General features: G+C 36.8%; 1 protein-coding gene across 4 annotated transcripts in view; it reads left to right on the top strand.

The window, feature by feature from the left end:
• Positions 1-19,750, top strand: part of ADAM22 (ADAM metallopeptidase domain 22) — a 234,306-nt gene that overhangs the window by 152,627 nt on the left and 61,929 nt on the right. For all 4 annotated transcript variants that reach the window (XM_069588182.1, XM_069588181.1, XM_069588179.1 and 1 more), the window contains exons 6-13: positions 5,064-5,127; positions 7,409-7,478; positions 12,006-12,076; positions 13,801-13,875; positions 15,819-15,890; positions 16,720-16,886; positions 18,280-18,364; positions 19,361-19,451. In XM_069588182.1, coding sequence (XP_069444283.1) covers positions 5,064-5,127; positions 7,409-7,478; positions 12,006-12,076; positions 13,801-13,875; positions 15,819-15,890; positions 16,720-16,886; positions 18,280-18,364; positions 19,361-19,451 — 695 coding nt within the window. The remainder of the gene's footprint in view (positions 1-5,063; positions 5,128-7,408; positions 7,479-12,005; positions 12,077-13,800; positions 13,876-15,818; positions 15,891-16,719; positions 16,887-18,279; positions 18,365-19,360; positions 19,452-19,750) is intronic.

Here is a 19,750-nt window from a genome sequence, read left to right on the forward strand (position 1 = left end):
ATGTGAAATGAGCACATTGTATGGTAGTTTGAGCATTGCTTAGCATTGTCCTTCTTGGGGATTGAAATGAAAACTGACCTTTTCCAGTCCTACGGTCAGTGCAGATTTTCCCAAATTTGCTGACATATTGAGTGTAGCACTTTAACAGCCTCATCTTCTAAGATTTGAAAGAGCTCAGCTAGAATTCTGTCCCTCTACTCACTTTGTTCATAGTAATGCTTCCTAAAGCCCACTTGACTTCACACTCCAGGATGTCTGGCTCTAAGTAAGTGATCACACGATCATGGTTATCCAGGTCATTGAGACCTGTTTTGTACAGCTCTGTGTATTCTTGCTACCTCTTCTTAATATCTTCTACTTCTGTTAAGCCCTTACTGTTTCCGCCTTTTATCATGCCCATCCTTGCATGAAATATTCCCTTCATATCTCCAGTTTTCTTGAAGATACCTCTGCTGCTGCTGCTAAGTCGCTTCAGTCGTGTCCGACTCTCTGCGATCCCGTAGACGGCAGCCCACCAGGCTCCCCCCTCTAGTCTCTGTGATTGTATTGTTTTCCTCTATTTCTTTGCAGTGTTTATTTAAGAAGGCCTTCCTATCTACCCTTGCTATTCTCTGAAACTCTGTGCTCAGAGGGGTATATCTTTCCCTTTCTACCTTGTCTTTCACTTCTTTTCTCAGCTATTTCTAAAGCCTTCTTAGACGACCACTTTGCCTTCTTTCATTCCTTTTTCTTTGGAATGGTTCTGGTTTCTGCCTCCTGTATAATGGTTCAAACTTCCGTCCATAGTTCTTCAGGGACTCTGTCACCCAGATATAATCCCTTGATCTCTTTGTCACTTCTGCTGTATAATCATAAAGGATTTGATTTAGGTCATACCTGAGCTGCCTGGTGGTTTCTCCTACTTCCTTCTTTGTAAGCCTGAATTTTGCAATAAGGAGCTCGTGATCTAAGTTTAGCATTCTAGTTAGTCTAATTCATCTCAGCTCATTTCTGCTACTTTTTTGGGGCAGGAGCCAATCACACTTCAGTTTTGTGAAATTCTTGTTTGAAATCTTTAAAAGACTTCCTGTCTGTTACCAAGTTAGAAACATGAGTGTTTTCATCTAACAAACAGTTATGGAGCATCTGCTGTGTGCCAGCTGCTTGGAATATTAAGCAGATTAGAACGCGAGCCCTGTCCCCAAGAGCTCCCAGTCTAATGGGGAAGCTAAACCTAGCCCAACTTCGTGCTATGGAATGTGGTAGGTATAGTTGTTTTCAATGAGAGAAAAAACAGAAAAATGCAAGCTGAGAGTGGTCACTGAAAAGTGAGGTCGTTCTTAAGGGTTCCAGAGAGTCATTACCTGAAGAAGATAGAATGGGCCCTGGAACAGGCTTTCAAGGGATCTTCCAGGAGAGGGGTTCAACTGCCACATCTTCCAAGAAATTGAGAAATGAGACCTAATGGGAAAGGCTGGGAAATCTTGCCAGTCTGCCTAAGTTGTGCTTCTGGTTAGGCTCTGGCACTAGGTACTTGAGAGTCAGGAAGAAGATAACACAGGGATCAGACAAATAACCAGAGAAAGGAGGTCACATGCGTGAGAGCAAGACAGTAAGTTCACTTACTATTTGTACTAAAAGACTGTTTGACTAATTTTAAATAAATCCTTTGAATAAGGAGACATTTTTACAAACATGGAACCCGTACCTAACATGTGAGAGCCTCAGCTTTCTTAATCTGGAAACAAACATTGATGTATCCTCCAGCAATAATATTGTTATCTCTGATCTCAAGGCAAGCACAGCTGTCAGCCAGGAATAGTACACTGTGTCTGCCGACTCTTGTGACAGCAAGTGTCTATTGTAGGCTTTTCCCTTCCTCTCTCATTCCTCTTAACATCTCAGTCCAAAGTCACAGTTTAAGCATCTTGCCTAGTACATGTTCCAGTACTGCCCCCCCATTTTCCAAGTGGATATAACATCGTAAGAGCAGAGAAAAGGTATTACTGCCTTCTAGAAACCCTAATAGACCCAAGACCCTCAGACCAACGGCTACTAATCCTATGCAGTCCTTTGAAAGAGGATGGAAAGGGAACTTGAAGGACATTTTAGTGACTAACTGAGGTGTTTTAACTAACTAAAATTTACTTCTCCCTTTAGAAGATTTTCACTTAAGACTAAACAAAGACAAACAGAAAGCCCACTGTGTGTAGGAACACTGTCAGGTTTGTGTATCAGTGTGTTTTGGTGTATGTGGACTTTTATAAGCATGTTAAATAAATTCACTGTTTGTTCCTTTATTACTTCTCATCTTGATTTTACCTTATGAACAAACATTGCTGACAAATATTTAGGGGAGCTATTTCTAAATAGTAAATAATTTATGTTGTCTCATTTGTAGTGATTCAGTATGAGATATATTATTTCATCCATGACTCATCTTCTATAAATTGCCAAATGCATGTTGAGAGTTTTCATTTTCCTGATATACAGAATTCCATTAAAGAACATAATGGGTAAAATAATCAAACTCATATCTTTTCCATAAATAACCTGCAGGTACATGTTATTTTCAAATTTGAAGACCTAATAGTATTTTGGGCCTGCAATGTTTGATGTTTTGACAAAATCCTGTAACTATGGGAACTTTAATGAATGGAATCAACTGTAAATTTATTGCCCACTTGTGGCAGTTTGTAGGAATTACTGTTTCCTTTCAAAATCTGGTTTTGATGGCAACTTTTAAAAATTTTACCTCTCTCAACTGGCCAGTAATGACTTGGTCCTAGCTATAGATTTTTACAAGTTATAAACTGTGTGATAGACTCAGTATACTTCCTGGATTGTATAAAAAATCAACCAGAAAGGTTTCAAACAAAGCAAATGAAACATACCTGGTTTTTAATTGTTAAAGATTTGAACATATTTTAAATTAAATATGACATATTTTCATTTATGGGACCAGAATCTTCTATATATGTATGGTGTTAGAATCTGCTTTGTTTATACTGTGTATCAAGATGTTTGAGTTCAATAAAAAGTGACTGATTTTTGCATTGGATACTAACCTAATTCAAGAGGAAACAGCCCCTGATGCTGTTTAAACAAAGCCATCTGTTTGCTACTTAATCAGTGTAGTTGTGTGAACTTTGGCAAAGGGTGAACGTTTTGTACAGTTTTCTGGATGGATCTGACCAGTTATCAGCAGAATGTTCACTGCCATATTTGCCTACTGTTTTGAAAAGTTTCCCCCCACTTATTCCTTAGGCATATATTGTCAGTAATATTCTACAAACTACATCTGTTTATCTTTAAATTCCAAATGCAATGTCACTCAAATTCAGAAAGTGCATGTTGGGTCGAAAACATTACAGATGTGTAAAGGGCAGTTCTAAGGGTATATGAAAGTTTGAGGACATGTGGAAGATGTTACTGCAAGAATGAAAGAATTTGGATAGAGACAGAGCTGGAGGCCGTTATAATTATAGCTCAGGAAAACCAGTAGATTTCCCTAAGTGATCAATGAAAGACACATACTGTTCTGTGGTTAGCAACTTGGGCTTCATGCAGTCATTTCCACCTAACACTGATAAATGACTGCAGAAGATCACAGCTTTACTCTTCTCAGATACCTGAGAGGTAAAGACAAGTTCCTTCAGTATCAGGGGGAAACTGATATTAATAGAAAGACCATGTTCCTCTAAAAGAAGGGGCTGTCAGGATCTTTCTGAGTGGGAGTTGAGACCATATGTAGCTTAGGATGCCCCCAGAGAATTTCTCAATTGGCTGATGGTCATCTCTAGCCCAGGAGGTCCAAAATCGAACTCTGGATTTGCACCCTGCATGCTGCTTCCTTGTGCGCATCCTATTTTGCTCTTCCTGCAGCCTTTTCCATCTTATTAAATGGATCTTATGAAACACCATTTTTCCGGTTGCTCATGTCAAAACCTTGGAGTCTTCACTGACTCTTCTCTTCCTTGCAAACTCCATTTTAAATCCATTAACTAGTCCTATTGATTCTACGTTGGAAAAATATTCAGAATTTGACCAGTTCTCACCACCCTCACCATTACCACCCTGTTGTATGAATGAAAGTGTGTGGCCAGTTGCACTGGCTGGGTCAGCTACTTGTCAGCCACTTGTCTCTTGGGCTTCAGTTTCTGTAACTTGTGAAATGTGGGTAGTCATTGTACCTCCAGCATAAATTTGTGGAAAAGATGAAATGAATGTAAAGGATTTAGCTCATGGTCAGTTGTTAAAATATGTCAGCTCTTACTGCTAGAGCGTCTTCCAAGTATGCAGCTTAGGCCAGTCTCTGTATAACCCTTGGCCAACTGCCTCAGAATCACTGGGGGTTTGTTTGAAGTGCATTTTCCTGGGTTCCAGCCTGGAAGTCTGAGAGGGTTCTGAGAGGTTTTAATTTTTATATGTTTTCCGGGTGATATTTTGCATATTAAAATTTTAGATTTATATGTTGGAGGAAAGAATAATAGGCCACAGTTGGAGGATGGTAATCCTGAGCCTCAGAGTCAGAGATGACTGAAGCAACTAAACAGCAGCAGCAGTCCTGAGCCTGGGGAAGAGTCAGGATGAGGGGACCCTGCTGCTTATGGGGGATCAGGGGCGAGGCCTTTCCTTCTCAGCAGTATGTGTGGGTGTGTATGTAACGTATGGCATGTCTGTGTGTAAGATATATGGATTCGGATATGTGTGTTGTGTGGCATACGTGAGTGTGGTATGTGGTGTTTATATATGTGGAGATGTAGTGTGTAATGTATGGTATATAGGTGTGTGTGTGTATGATGTGGGGGTGTATATGTATGGGTGGATGGTGTGTGTGTCTGGTATGTGGTGGTGTGTGTGTATGATGTGGGGGGGTGTGTATGTATGTATGTGTGGTGTGTGTGTGTGGTATGTGTGGTGCATGTGTGTGTGGTATGTGATGGGTACTCCATGCGATAGGTACGACTGAAAAGTAGGGTTTGAGAAATAAACTGGTCCTCTGGCTGCTGCTGACTTTAAAATGATCTGGTTCTGAGGCAGGAGTCAATTGCCAGGCCTAACTGTCTTCTTATCCTTGGCAGTGGGATGTTCTATGATGGGAACCACACCTATCTCATTGAGCCGGAAGGAAATGACACCTCCCAAGTAAGTGCTCCTTCTGTTTGCCATGGCAAATGTAAACAATGCTGGGTGATTTCTTTCCCCCTCTTTTTCTTCTCTTTTTTCTATTTTGCTTTCTTTTCATATTTCAGGGTCAAGAATATATGTATAAACACAGACATATTATATATATATAAATGCATATAATATGTATACATATATTTTAAGTTAAATAGTGAATAAGGAAAAACCCTAGACTGTGAGAAAATAAATTTATCTTGTTTAAGCCACCCAGACTAAGACCACAGCACTTTATGGTGGAGATAGTAATGAAGGCTTCAGAACACCTCAGAAGAAAAGTATTTCCAGCAGAGGGGAAATGTAAGAGGTTCAGTTCAGTTCAGTCGCTCAGTTGTGTCTGACTCTTTGCGACCCCATGAATCACAGCACGCTAAGGCCTCCCTGTCCATCACCATCTCCCGGAGTTCACTCAGACTCCTGTCCATCGAGTCAGTGATGCCATCCAGCCATCTCATCCTCTGTCGTTCTCTTCTCCTCCTGCCCCCAATCCCTCCCAGCATCAGAGTCTTTTCCAATGAGTCAATTCTTTGCATGAGGTGGCCAAATTAAGAGGTAGATTTTTTTAAAAAAAGATCACTGTGGTTTTGCCTTGTTGCTGTTCAGCTGCTAAGTCGGGTCTGACTTTTTGGGGCCCCATGAAATGCAGCACACCAGGCTTCCCTGTCCTTCACTATCTCCTGGAGTTTGCTCAAATTATGAATACTGAAGACAGTGAAGGAAAGGGAAGCCTGGTATGCTGCAGTCCGTGGGGTTGCAAAGAGTTGGACAGCAATAACAAAGCAAAACCACAGCGATCTTTTTTTTTTTTTTTAAATCTACCTTTTACTCTTCCCATCTGCTGGAAATACTTTCCTTCTGAGGTGTTCTGAAGTCTTCATTACTAACTCCACCGTGATGTGCTGTGGTCTGTCAGTCTAGTCGGCTTAAACAACATAAATTTATTTTCTCACAGTATGGGGACTGAAAGTCCAACTTCATGGTGCCAGTGGGGTCAGTGTCCATTGAGGGCTCTCTCCTTGGGGTGCAGATGGTGTCCTGTGAGGTCTGGTGTCTCTCCCTTTTCTCATCAGGGCACCAGCCTTATCGGACTCTGACCTCACTCTTGTGATCTCTGTTAACCTTTATCGCATCCCTCTGACCCTATCTCCAAATACAATCACATTAGGAATTTATGACTTAACCAAGAGTTTGGAAGGGACATAGACATTCAGTTCATGATGGATCAAATCCACAGATAATGTGATTTCCCACTCTTTTTCTTTTCTAGATTCCAAATTTTTCTCTTTTGCCTATTTTCTTTAAGGCCCCATGCTGATAAAATTTAGAGAAATCTGAGTTTTCTCAGTTCTCCTCCTCAGTTTAGTTTAAACATTCACTTTCTCACAAATTAGGAAATGGTTGCTACTACTGACTAAAAAGAAACATGATGCATTCCATCCTAGCTTTGTACACACAAATAGTCTTCCACGTATCATGGAACACCGATCAAGCACTTAGAGAGGTAAATAATTTCAAGAAACGCTCATTGTTCTGCCACTCATAAACAATCTTGTATGGGAAACTGTTTTGTGTTACTTTCCAAGTACCCACTGAAAGCTGTCCTCGTCCCTTTGCTTGACAGTGTGATTTTTAAACAGAGATATCATGAAATTTGACTATTTATGACCTTCCGTTTTTAGTAATTGAAGGAAGCCAGATGAAATTATTTGAATGCTTATTAATTTTTCTTAGATGAAACATGTTTTTTTAATCTGTTGGATTTTTATAGATGTTTGTGTGACACTTGAATTTTGAGGCAGGGTCTGCTGTGGGCATTCTGATAGTGCCAGTCACCTGCTTCCCAACAGGAAGACTGTTAGCTCTGCAGTCTGCCTAGCAAAGCTGTCAGGCTCTAACAGGAAGCAGGGCGTCATGGAAAGGAACCAGTCATAGAAAACATTAACCCCATTCCCCAGATGTCTTACTTCTCCTTGAGGGAATAGGTGCATTCATTTCTTTGCCATTACCACAGGCTTTGGCTTCTCCATCCATGAAGGCATTTTACATCTAATGGGCTATCACTGTAGTGCTGGGATAATATAGGAGTGAGTGGGAGGGATGTGCAAGGGCTCATTGCCTTCCCAAACTTGAGAGAATGTGTAGTCAAGCAATGATTATTTTAAGGTTTCACTTCCCCCAGCTGTGATCGCCTGAGCCTGGAGATTTCTGGTTGTATATGCCTCATCTCTCGTTTGTGTTATTTCAGGAGGATTTCCATGTTCATTCGGTTTACAAGTCCAGACTGTTTGAATTTCCTTTGGATGATCTTCCATCTGGTATGATTTTCATATAGTGAATTTTAAAAAAAAAGACAGCTTTAATAATTCATTTTAATGTTTTATAACTAATTACATGTGGAATATCATCAGCCTATGACTGCTCATAACAGTTTTAGAAAGTCAAGTGACATTAAGAGAGAGAAAAAAATGCAAACTGACCTCATGTTTATAGTGGGTGAGTTTGGAAAGATATTGCTTACAAAGAAGAGCTTATTAACGTTAAAAGACTCAAAGTAAAGTATTCCTTTACTTTGTTAAAGCAAAAATTGGTCTGCATATATAAAATTCACTCTTGGTTAAGTACTCAGTTTGCACATATAGAGATGAACTTATAAATATTTTCCCATTTATTGTTTCCTCATTTCTTTTTGCCCCAGCATTTTAATAAAGAGCTATTGTAGATTAATATGTATTATGATGATGATGTGCTATTTGTGAAATTGATCTTTCCTTCCATTGTGTGTTTATGAGTCCATCTGTTTATAGGTTTGATTTGAGAGTTGCATCCATGTCTTTTGGTGAGAAGGGCAGGGTATTCATGCTTCAGCCTTGGTAGAGGAGCAGTGATTATGCAGAGAGCATTTGTCTTTGTCCACAGTGGACTCCTTTCCGTGTTCTCCTTCTAAAGAGAGGGTATAGCTGATGTGGAGATGCTTCCTCCCCTTCTTAGCCAGCCTGATTATGGCCATGCTGCTGCTGCTGCTGCTAAGTCGCTTCAGTCATGTCTGACTCTGCGCGACCCCATAGACGGCAGCCCACCAGGCTCCCCCGTCCCTGGGATTCTCCAGGCAAGAACATTGGAGTGGGTTGCCATTTCCTTCTCCAATGCATGAAAGTGAAAAGTGAAAGTGAAGTCGCTCAGTCGTGTCCGACTCTTCGCGACCCCATGGACTGCAGTCTTCCAGGCTCCTCCATCCATGGGATTTTCCAGGCAAGAGTACTGGAGTGGGGTGCCATTGCCTTCTCCGATTATGGCCACAGTATAGTCTAATTTTTAAACTTCTTTTAGTCTTTGTAACAACTCTGTGAGGTCAATATTATTATTCCCATTTTACAGATGAACAAACAGAAGCTCAGCTAGTTTGTCTTTTCTAGGGTTCCACAGCTAGTAAGAGGCTGAGTGGGTGTTTGGATTATGGCACCAGGAGACTGTGCCTTGGGAGACAGGCACCAGGGCAAATGGGAAACTTACTAGACTAAAGCAAAGTCTAAACTCCTGCTTAGGAAAATGACTTAAAGGCTGCATTGTCTCCTTGTTAGAAAATGAAGTAAGTGTTTTCAAATGTTCTTTCCTCTGAAATAAATTCATAGCTCCTTAACCTTCTGCAGTTACCCTAAAGAGAAACAGAACTCACCCCTTTTCTCCTGCTGCCAAAGGGAAGGAAGTTCCTAGTTTACAGAATTTGCTATTTGGAAAAATCTGCAAATGAATAATAGATACTTTTACTTCACATAGACGCTTTATACTGTTCTTTCGTTATCATATGAAACTTTTTAGAATTCCTAGTATGGTAAGAAAATAAATCCTGATTAGCTGCTTGAGAACAAAGTTGCAATCCAATAGGCATTACTGGATGTGATAAACATTAATTAATATTTAAAGTAATAACTAAAAGTTCCCCACTAAGGACTTTATTATAGGCTTGCCATGATACAATCTTATAATTTTTTTTAAAAAAACTTCATTCAGAATTTCTTTACAACAGAAACTTTGGAGGTTACTCAGTAGTTTTTCTGCTATGAAAAATGAGTTTTGACCATATTCTTTGAAAAACCTCAGTTTGTTCCTGGTTATCTTTTAGTATCAGAAGTTGACAGTATTCATTTTAAGAGTATTATTTGCCTCAAGCTCTTTAGACTTACTATGACAAATTGGAAGGAAACAAAAAATAGGCAAATGTCAAAGCTGCAATTTTATATAAGCTCAAAACTAAGCTTTTTTTTTTAATTTTAAGTTTAATAAAGTGTCACTGGGTTGTGGGTTATATTATGTCTTTTTTTCTATGCATTATGTATTTCCCAGAGATAGAATATGATCAGGTGTTCCCCAATCTTGTTTGATTATGGAATGTTTTATTTTACATGACACATCTCTCAAGACTAGTTTTCCTAAGGACACATTTTAAGAAAAGATTTTTGTTTACATATGACCACTGAGCACTCACTGTTTAAAAATTACTATGATAAACAACCAACCAACCAACCAACAGAAGCAAACAAAACAGAAATAGACTCATAAATATAGAGAACAAAGGGGTGGTTGCCAGCGCAGATGGGGGCCAGCCAAAAGAGGAAAAGGAGGTTTAGAGACACAAACTTCCAGTTATAAAGTAAAGAAGGCATGGGAATGTAATGTAAAGCATAGGGAACATAGTCAGTAATACGGTGATAACTTTGTACAGAGGCAGACGATAATTGGGCTTACAGTGGTAACCATTTTGAAATGTATATAAATACCAAATCACTATTTTGTACACCCGAAAATAGTATGATATTGTATGTCAGTTATACTGCAATAGAAAATTACTATGATGAAATACACCAATTTTGTGTACTATTTGCCGAGTTCTGACACTCTTGTACTCCCCTGATGAAGAATAGACTATTTCCATTACCCCAGTGATTTCCTTTGTGTCCCTTTTCTGTCAGTGTCTCCCACTTCTGCAGTCCCTTTTCTGACTTTTTTCACTGTAGATTAGTTTCACCTGTTCATACAAATGGACTCATTCATCATATTCAGCTTCATTTCCTTATTAGCACATGGCTGAGATCTATGTTGTCAAAGGCAGCAATAGTTCTTTATTTTGATTACTATGTTCTTATGTATGCATATAGCACAGCTTTTCATCTCTTCTGTCAATGGACATTTGGATTGCTTCTAGTTTGGGGCTATTATAAATATAACAACTATAAACATTCTTGTAAAAATCTTTTTTGGGGACACACATTTATATTTCTCTATCAAATACCTGTGAGTTTAATAACTGGGTCACAAGGTAGTATATCTTTAACTTTATAATATTGTTCTCAAGCTTCAGCATCTACCAGAATCACCTGGAGGGCTTGGTAAACACAGATTGATGGCCTCATCTTCAGGCTATTTTTTTCAGCCACTATATTGAGGTGTAATTGAAATACAAAGGGCTGTATATATTTAATGCATAGAACTTGATGAGTTTGGAGGTAAATATTCATCCATGAAATCACCACAACCTATGTCATAAACATATTCATCCATTCCAAAAGTTTCTCCTGCACTATTTATGGTGATGATGATAAAAACTATTAACATAAAATCTAACCTCTTAGCAAACTTTTAGGTATACGATACAGTATTGTTAATGTAGGCACTGAACTGTACAGTAGCTCTTGAAGACTTATTCACCTTGTATAACTAAATCTTTGTCTGCTTTGACTAGTAACTTCTCATATTCCCTCCTCCTAGCCCCTGACAACCACCATTCTAATCACTGTTTCTCTGAGTTTGACTATTTTAGATTCCTCATGTAAATGGTATTATGTAGTGTTTGTCCTTCTTTGTCTGGTTTATTTCACTTGACAGAATGTCCTCTAGGTGCACGTGTGTTGTTGCAAATGGCAGGATTTTCTAAGACTGATTAATATTCCACTGTGTGTATATACCATATATTCTTTATCCACTCATCCACTGATGGACATTTAGGTTGCTTCTGTCTCTTGACTGCTGTCAATTATGTTGCAATGAACATGGGTGTGCAGACACTTCTTTGAGATCCTGATTTAAATTCCTTAGGCTATATGCCTAGGAGTAGGATTGTTAAAATCATATGGTATTTCTATTCAAATATTTTGAGAAATATTCATAATGCTTTTCATAGTGGCTGCACAAATTTCTAGAGCTTTTGATTAAGTACGTCTTGGGTGGGTTATAAGAATTTACTTTTCCAAGTTCTCAAGTAATGCTAATGCCACTAGTCCAAGGAACACAATTTAAGAACCACTGTTGAATGAAAAATCTCTGAACCTTTTCCTGAACTGGTCATACCGTTGTATACTCTCAGCATTATATGAGAGTTCTAATTGTTCCACATCTTCACCAACCTTTGGTGTGCCATTCTTTAGTGAAGGTTAGTGGTGGAAGGGAAGGTCAAGTGGCTATTTAGATGATTTCCCATTAAAATATGATGGTATTTGTAAGAGAAATATGAGAAAAATTTTGAGATAAATTAGAGCTGGAATAATGCTTGAGATTTTTTTGAATTGTATTCCTTTGTGGTATGTTTATTTATATTAATGTAAATGTAAAAAAAAAATAAATGTAATTACCTAGATTAATGTTCTATATTTTAATTAAGTGTGATATTTACATTATAAAATTAATAATAGTTATGTATAATTATTTATAGATTATAATTATAATAATCATTGTTGATTAAAGTAAAGTTATATAATTTATACTAATTAGGGCTGGTAGAAGTTTGATTGCCCTTCATGAAAGAAACCTGGAAAATGCACTAAGTTAAATTTATTTTTGTTTCCTTTTAGAATTCCAACAAGTAAATATCACTCCACCAAAATTTATTTTGAAGCCAAGACCAAAAAGAAGTAAACGGCAGGTATGTATTCACAGGTGTATGTCACAATATTTTAAAGACTTTGGCAACTGCCAGTCAATTTAATCTACATTAAGTCTGTAAGAAGTAAGAATTAGTTTCAGGCATTTGCCACAGTGAGGTAAACAGCACGGTGACACATTGGTAGGAGCAGTGGAGTTAGGGCCATATTATTTCATAGACTCAAAATACACTCAAGATAGTAGTGATAATATGGACACTCTCCATACAGATGGATTATGGGCCCACTGCCGTGGCATCTCAGGCTGTTTCTACCATAGGCCTCCTTCCTTGCCTGGGTATATACCAACCACATCATGAAGTCTGCTTGGATGGTACTAGCCCTTATGTTTATCCCCTTAAGAATACCCCCTTAAGAATGACTCCATCAAGTTTTAAAACTGCAAAATGCTATTTTCACACTTGAACTACTCTGGAGTCTAGGATATAAAATCAGAATGTCTGCTTTATGAATGTTCAGTGCATATTGAACTTAATAATAATAATAGCAGTTTATTGTTTACCGTACAATGCTCTAAGCCACATGAAGTGGGTACTATTATTATTCTTTCACAGGAAAAATAATAGATGTCTCTGAAATGTGTACATAACTTGCCCAGAATCATAGATCTGGTAAATGGTTTATACAAAATAAAAACTCTGGTCATCAGAATTAAGATATCATCACAGCTGTGGTGGTAGTTGGTGTAGGGGTGTGTATGACATAAAAACAGGGCGAGATAAATAAGTGTTTAGTAAGACAAAGCAGTTGAAGGGACCAGGTATTTTCTTTTTAATATATGTTTAGTAAGTATGAGGAGAAGGAAATGGCAACCCACTCCAGTGTTCTTGCCTGGAGAATCCGAGGGACGGGGGAGCCTGGTGGGCTGCCGTCTATGGGGTTGCACAGAGTCGGACACTACTGAAGCGACTTAGCAGCAGCAGCAGTAAGTATGAAGTAAAATATGTTTCTAACATGAATAATAATTGCTAAATATTTTGAGGACTCACCATGGGCAATTGTATTAACGTATTTAATCCTCATAATTTTTTGAGGAAGGCATTATCATTATCCCTATTTTAAAGACATTGAAACGTAAGAGACTTAAGAAACCAGCCCATGGTTACACTGGGTTACCTAGCAATGGAGCTGGGATTCTGACCTAGAAGTCTTGTCCCTGAGACACACAGTTGAATATTACTTGGCCTTAATAAAGAAGGAAATCTTGCCATTTGCAACAACATGGATGGACCTGGAGGGCATTAAGCTGAGTGAAATAAGCACTGGGACGACCCAGAGGGATGGTATGGGGAGGGAGGAGGGAGGGGGGGTTCAGGATGGGGAACATGTGTATACCTGTGGCGGATTCATGTTGATGTTTGGCAAAACCAACACAATATTGTAAAGTAATTAACCTCCAATTAAAATAAATAAATTTATATTTAAAAAAAAGAAAAAAAAGAAAGAAGCCAGGCAGAAATAGACAAATATGGCATGGTATCACTTACATGTGGAATCTAAACACAAAACATACAAACAAAAACACATGGAAACAGAGTAGAAACATGGTTGCCAGCGGCTAGGCAGTGGGGGAAAAGGGTGAGATTAGTAAGAGGGTGCACACTTTCAGTTCTAAGATGGATCATATCTGAGGACCTAATGTGTAGGTTTCCCACAGCCAGGTTCCAGGGCTTATTTATGTGCTGTTTCCTTTATTATACTGCAGCTTCGTCGATATCCTCGTAATGTAGAGGAGGAAACCAAATATATTGAATTGATGATTGTGAATGATCATCTCATGGTAAGGTTTGCTGAATTTTGTGTTGTTTGAACTTGCCCATGCCTAGCATAAAACTGGTGGGTGCAGAAATATGTTTAGAAGAAAGAAGCCTAAAAAGTTGTAACCTGGAGAAGGTATTTGTATAATCAAACATTTCTGTTACCCAGCAACAACCTGTAAACAGGAAAACACTCTTAGGTAAATCAATTCACAGTATTTTGTGAAGTTCCAAAAATATTTGTGCGATTCATAATGTTAACTCCTTGGATTTGCTTAGTTAATGTAGGGGCTAATATCTTCTCTTACTAAAATGGCAAGGTTAAAAAGGAAACTTCCACTTTATAATTGAAAAAGTGTAGCAGCAATAATGTGACACTTTAATTTGCAATGTTTAGCTTTGTCCTAATAAAAGCGTTTTTTTTCTGTTTTTCTTTTGCTGTGCAGTAAATCATTTGGAAAGGCTTATAGGCTTATTTACAAAACAGAAACAGACTTATAGACTTAGAGAAAAAATTCATGGTTACCAGAGGATAAAGATGGAAAGAGGGATAGATTGGGAGTTTGGGATTGACCTGTGCACACTGCTGTATTTAAAATATATAACCAACAAGGACCTACTGTATAGCACAGGGAACTCAATATTTTATAATAACCTAAATGAGAAAAGAATTTGAAAAATAATAGATACATGTATATGTATAACTGAATCACTTTGTTGTATACCTGAAACTACTACAACATTGTTAATCAAAATATTCTCCAATATAAAATAAAAAAAGAAAAGCTTATATAGCCAAGCTGTGAAGATTTTTAGGATAAAGACCTAGCCAAACTTTTTATTGAGTCAGTTTTTTTTTTTTATGCCCAGATTACGGGCATGTTTTATATTCAATTCATGGGCATATTATAATCAGCCTGGTTGCATTCATTGCACATCAGTGAATTATAATTGTTTCATGTAACCAGAGTTTTAAACTAAATATATTCAGTGATGCACTTTGTTGAATTTTACTTAATTTCAGGTACATATACATTTTAATTTACTTTGAATTATTTATTTGGGAGAAAATATGTCATTTATTTAAATATGATTAAGCTAATAGAGATTTTAATTAATTATCAATAATTATTATTAAAGAGTGCTTCTTCCTTGTTTATGGTAGGACTGAGTTTTGTATTTCTACCAATTTAATTTCATGAATGTTATTTTTCCTGAGATTTTTACAGAATAAGCTGTAAAAACACATATTTTTGACATTTTAGGATATCATAAATTCAAATGTCTGTAAGCATCTATAGGCAGATAGTTCAAAGTGAGCCAGATATAAAACAATAGGGAAGGGTCAGGTCTATGGCAAAAGAGAAGTCACATGGTCTGTCTATCTAATAGGAGTGACTGCTTCTCAGCCTTGCCAGTTATTACCATGTGTGGATACTGATTTTAAATGAAGCCAGAAACCAGATTTTACACGATATATCTTGAGTTTTAAAACAGCCTTGAGGTCAAACCAAAGATATATGTTGTTCACATCAAGCTCTAAGTCACCTCCTTGTGACCATTAGAGCTTTCTTGTCTTTACTGAGTAACCCTTGTGGAACTTTTCATACTTTCAGCATTATTCACATTTACTTTCTCTGGCTTTCACCCTACTTTTATTTGTATGTCTTGTAATTCATTGATAACTTTCATATATGTTCTCATTTTGAATAATAATCTTGTGACAAAAAAATAACCTTTTGAAATGGATGCAATGGGTATTTTTTATTTTATCTCAAAGATCTGTGAGGCCTCAAACTTTAGGAGCCTTGCCACAGACTTTGCAGTATCTAAAGAATTAGGTGTCAAGTCTTGAATTTTTTTACAGAAAACTTTAAAGGCCTTTTAGTTACACCGTGTTTCCTATGCTGAGATGAGCATTTGTTGATGACCTTGAAGTCCTTCACTTGTTTTCTTTTGCTTTCAGTTTAAAAAGCACCGGCTTTCAGTGGTGCTTACCAATACGTACGCGAAATCTGTGGTGAACATGGCAGATTTAGTAAGTATGAACCTGATTCAAAATTGCCACAGAGGAATTTTATCTCCTGATTGCTAATAAATTGGATAATATTCTTATGTTTTCACCGATCTACATTGCACTTTAGCCAAGGTGTTCTGTAAATCTGTGGTAACTCTGTCATGAACTTTATTTAACTTTGATCTCTGACTGGGAAGATGATAAAAGCAAGAGGTCAGAGATACACCTTTATGACTAAATTTTTTTTTCCTGTATTTTTTACACTGGAAAAGAAAAAGTTGAGTCCTAGCCCCTATCAAAGATATTCACAGTGTATTTCTAGCAATGAAAAAACAGCTGTGCCTTTTCAAAAGAGTGCCTGGTGCTGTGGGAATGATGCAAATAAGTAGTTCTACTGGACCTACTTTCCAAATTTCCCTGACAAGTCTATGCCCGTACCTTCCCCATGAGTTTAATTAAGGCCAGTCAGAGAGTACAGAAATCATCTCCTTAGAGAGTGTTCTATTTTTTACTGGGGCAACTCAGGAAAGCCTGAGTCTTACAGGGTGCCAGAAAATGGACTCTGGGGGGACCTTGAGTAAGGGTGCAAATATCTGTCAAAAAGGGGTATTTTATGTCTAATTAGTACTCTTTTCTTTGGTTGTTACTTGGTAAACAGTTGGATTCTTATTACTCAAGAGAAATGTGTAAGTTAGAAAAACAATTAACTCCCTTAAAAACAGTGAAGTTTCTCACATTTCACTAAAACTACAGGATTTTCCATAAAAGGAGCTTTGTAGGCCTGTTCATAAATCATTTGATTTTTTTCCCCATGTGTATAGCTGGTGTGTTCATTTTGTTAATATACTAGATATATAAAGACCAACTTAAGACAAGGATAGTATTGGTTGCCATGGAAACCTGGGCTGCTGACAACAAGTTTGCCATATCTGAAAATCCACTGATCACCCTACGTGAGTTTATGAAATACAGGAGGGATTTTATCAAAGAGAAAAGTGATGCAGTTCACCTTTTTTCGTACGTAACTTTTCTAATGATTTAGTACTTTTCTTCATTCCATGTTGAATACTCTTATTACTTGTGATGAGATGTATTGTTTGTACTGCATAATGCAATTAGGATTTGATGTAGCAGATATATTTGAAAGAAGTTTTAAAGCACAGATTGTTTGAAATTTTAATTTTGAGTTATTTTATTATTGCATGTATATTTCATTTTTAAGAGATCTAATCAGGGCATTTACTGAGTGAAAGTACCATTAATTCTCATAAGGAGTTCTCATATTCTTAACAACAGAATAATTATATTCTTTAAATTGCTGTCTTTTAAATGCTAATTTTCCCTTTGTTTTTGGTCTAAGAGAGAGCTTAGTATCTCTAGGGTATATTTTATATTTTACTTTTTCTTACTCTTATTGTTTGTTCTGGGGGGTAACATGTATATTTAATATAAAATCATCTAATGCCAGAGCTGTTAAAGAAAGTTATAAGCAAAAGTGTAGTTTTGAGGTAGCTTTTTATTTTACACAATTCCAAATTTACAGAAAAGTTGCAAGAATACTACACTACAAGGAAATCCCATATGCTCTTTACCCAGATTCATCAGTTTTTGATAGTTTACTCCATTTGTTTTATAGTTTTCTTCTTTGTATTCTTCTTTCTTCCTTCCATCTATCCATCTCGCTATCATTGTGTGTGTGTTTGTGTTTTTTTTTTCCCTGAACCATTTGAGAGTAAGTTGGAGACATTTAGTTATTGGGCCTTTACTACTAAATACTTGTGTATATTCCCCGAGAATAAACCACAGTAAACTCTCAAAACCGGAAACTTTAACCTCAGTACAATGTTTTTATCTAACCCACTGTCTGAATTGAAATTTCACCAACTGTTTCAATATTATTTTATAGCTTGCTACTCCTTCCCCTTGTCCAAATCTAAGATCCGATCCAGGATCACACATTACATGTAATCATCATGTCTCTTTCCTTTAATCTGTAGTATTTCCTCAGCCTTTCTTTGTCTCTTTTGAAGTTAACATTTTTGAAGAGTTTAGACCAGTTATTTTATAGAATGTTCCTCATTGTGAGAATGCCTGATGTTTTCTCATTGTGAGATTCAAGTTATATGCATTTTTGGCAGAAATACCACATACATGTAACTCATATTAGAGATTCTTTTTCAAGAGGTATAGTTCTATTTAAGATATTTGTTCATCGCAATGGGAAACATTCCTCAGAAATGTTTTCTTCTGGTTATGTGTGTGAACAATTTTCATATTCTTCTCTTACCTCCAGAATATATAGTATAGAAATGTATGTGTATTGAGAAAATAAACGTGGTAAATTAGTAATGAGAGGTGCTATGATATTTGAGCTGTAGCAGTAAGCCTTTTTCATTTCCTTTTCTAAAAGGGGAAGTCAATTTGAGAGTAGCCGGAGCGGGGCAGCTTATATTGGTGGGATTTGCTCGTTGCTGAAAGGAGGAGGCGTGAATGAAGTAGGTGTGAACATCTGTGCAATACAAAGTGGTATGACGGCTGACGATGTTTTCCTAACATTTAAGGGGCAATTTCTCGGTATACTCCAGATATTGTTATTTTATTAACAGCCAACCTGGTTACTGCAAATGACCCAAGGACAGAATAGGAAAATAATGGAAGATAATATTGGATAATTCTGTTCATATTCTACTCAGAATAATTTCCAGGCTTAGCAATATGCTGATTATATAGAGAAAATCTTTACCTTCCTTGAAAAGAAGACCCTATTTATCACTTTGACTGATTTTCCAGAGAATTGAGAAATTCCCTGAAACATTGGATTACTACTTAACAACTCAGTTGAAAATTTTCTTCCTCAATGTTTGGCAAATTTTTGGAGGAAAAAAATAGACAAGGTTTTCCAAAGGGTTACTTCTACCCCTCAGGCACTAAACCTGATGGAAGTGATCTAAAAGAAAAATACCTGAATCTTTGAGAGGCTACGTATTGAAAAGAAATATGCCTAGATGTTTTCAAGTTTATTTTGACCGAACATCATCACCACCACCTCTAACTCATTATTGTTTGTTTTCTGAAGCCAACTTCTATTTAATTTGGGGAATTTAGAAGTGCTAGTAGACAAACAAAGATGAGCAAGTTCAAAATAAATTATTTTTATTTTCTATTAACTGGATGACTGGCTTAATTGTATTCAAGTATAAAGCTTTTCAGAAATGTCACTGGTGAAATTTGGACTCAAAAATTAGATTTAAGTTTCCAAATCTGGAAGTTGATGATTCTCTGGTTTCTTCTCTATAAGACTTAGTCAAACATGGAATTATTTCTTACTACCTTTTCCTTAATGCTCCATAGTTCAGCACTAGCTATTATGTATTAACCTCTGCTAAATAAAATGTTTAGAAGTTTTTTTAAGTTATATTGTGACATGTTCCCTGGTTCATCTTAAATAAAAAATAATTTGCACTTATAAGTATTTTATTTTTGTTTTTCAGTTTGGGAAAACGGACTTAATGGCAGTTACACTTGCCCAGTCATTAGCCCATAATATTGGTATTATCTCAGACAAAAGAAAGTTAGCAAGTGGTAAGTTTAAGTACATGTGTGGTTTAGTTATATTTAAAAGAGACTATCTATAAAATATTTTACAGAATGAAATTCTAGTTTTTTAATCAAAAGATTTTGAGTGATAGTATAAAGATAGCCTGGGCACAAAATGTTTTTTTCAAAAGTAATACAAATGTTAATATTTGCATCACATATGAAATTTCCTCAGTGTATAATAAACATTAAAGCCAGGTGTTGTTAAATTAAACTATGAATTTAAAGGACATAAGTTCAGTTTGGTAATTTTGAATGATCTCTGCATAGAGGTTTAAGGTGTA

The sequence above is a fragment of the Ovis canadensis genome, chromosome 4 (genome assembly GCF_042477335.2).
Source record: "Ovis canadensis isolate MfBH-ARS-UI-01 breed Bighorn chromosome 4, ARS-UI_OviCan_v2, whole genome shotgun sequence".
Lineage (NCBI taxonomy): Eukaryota > Metazoa > Chordata > Mammalia > Artiodactyla > Bovidae > Ovis > Ovis canadensis.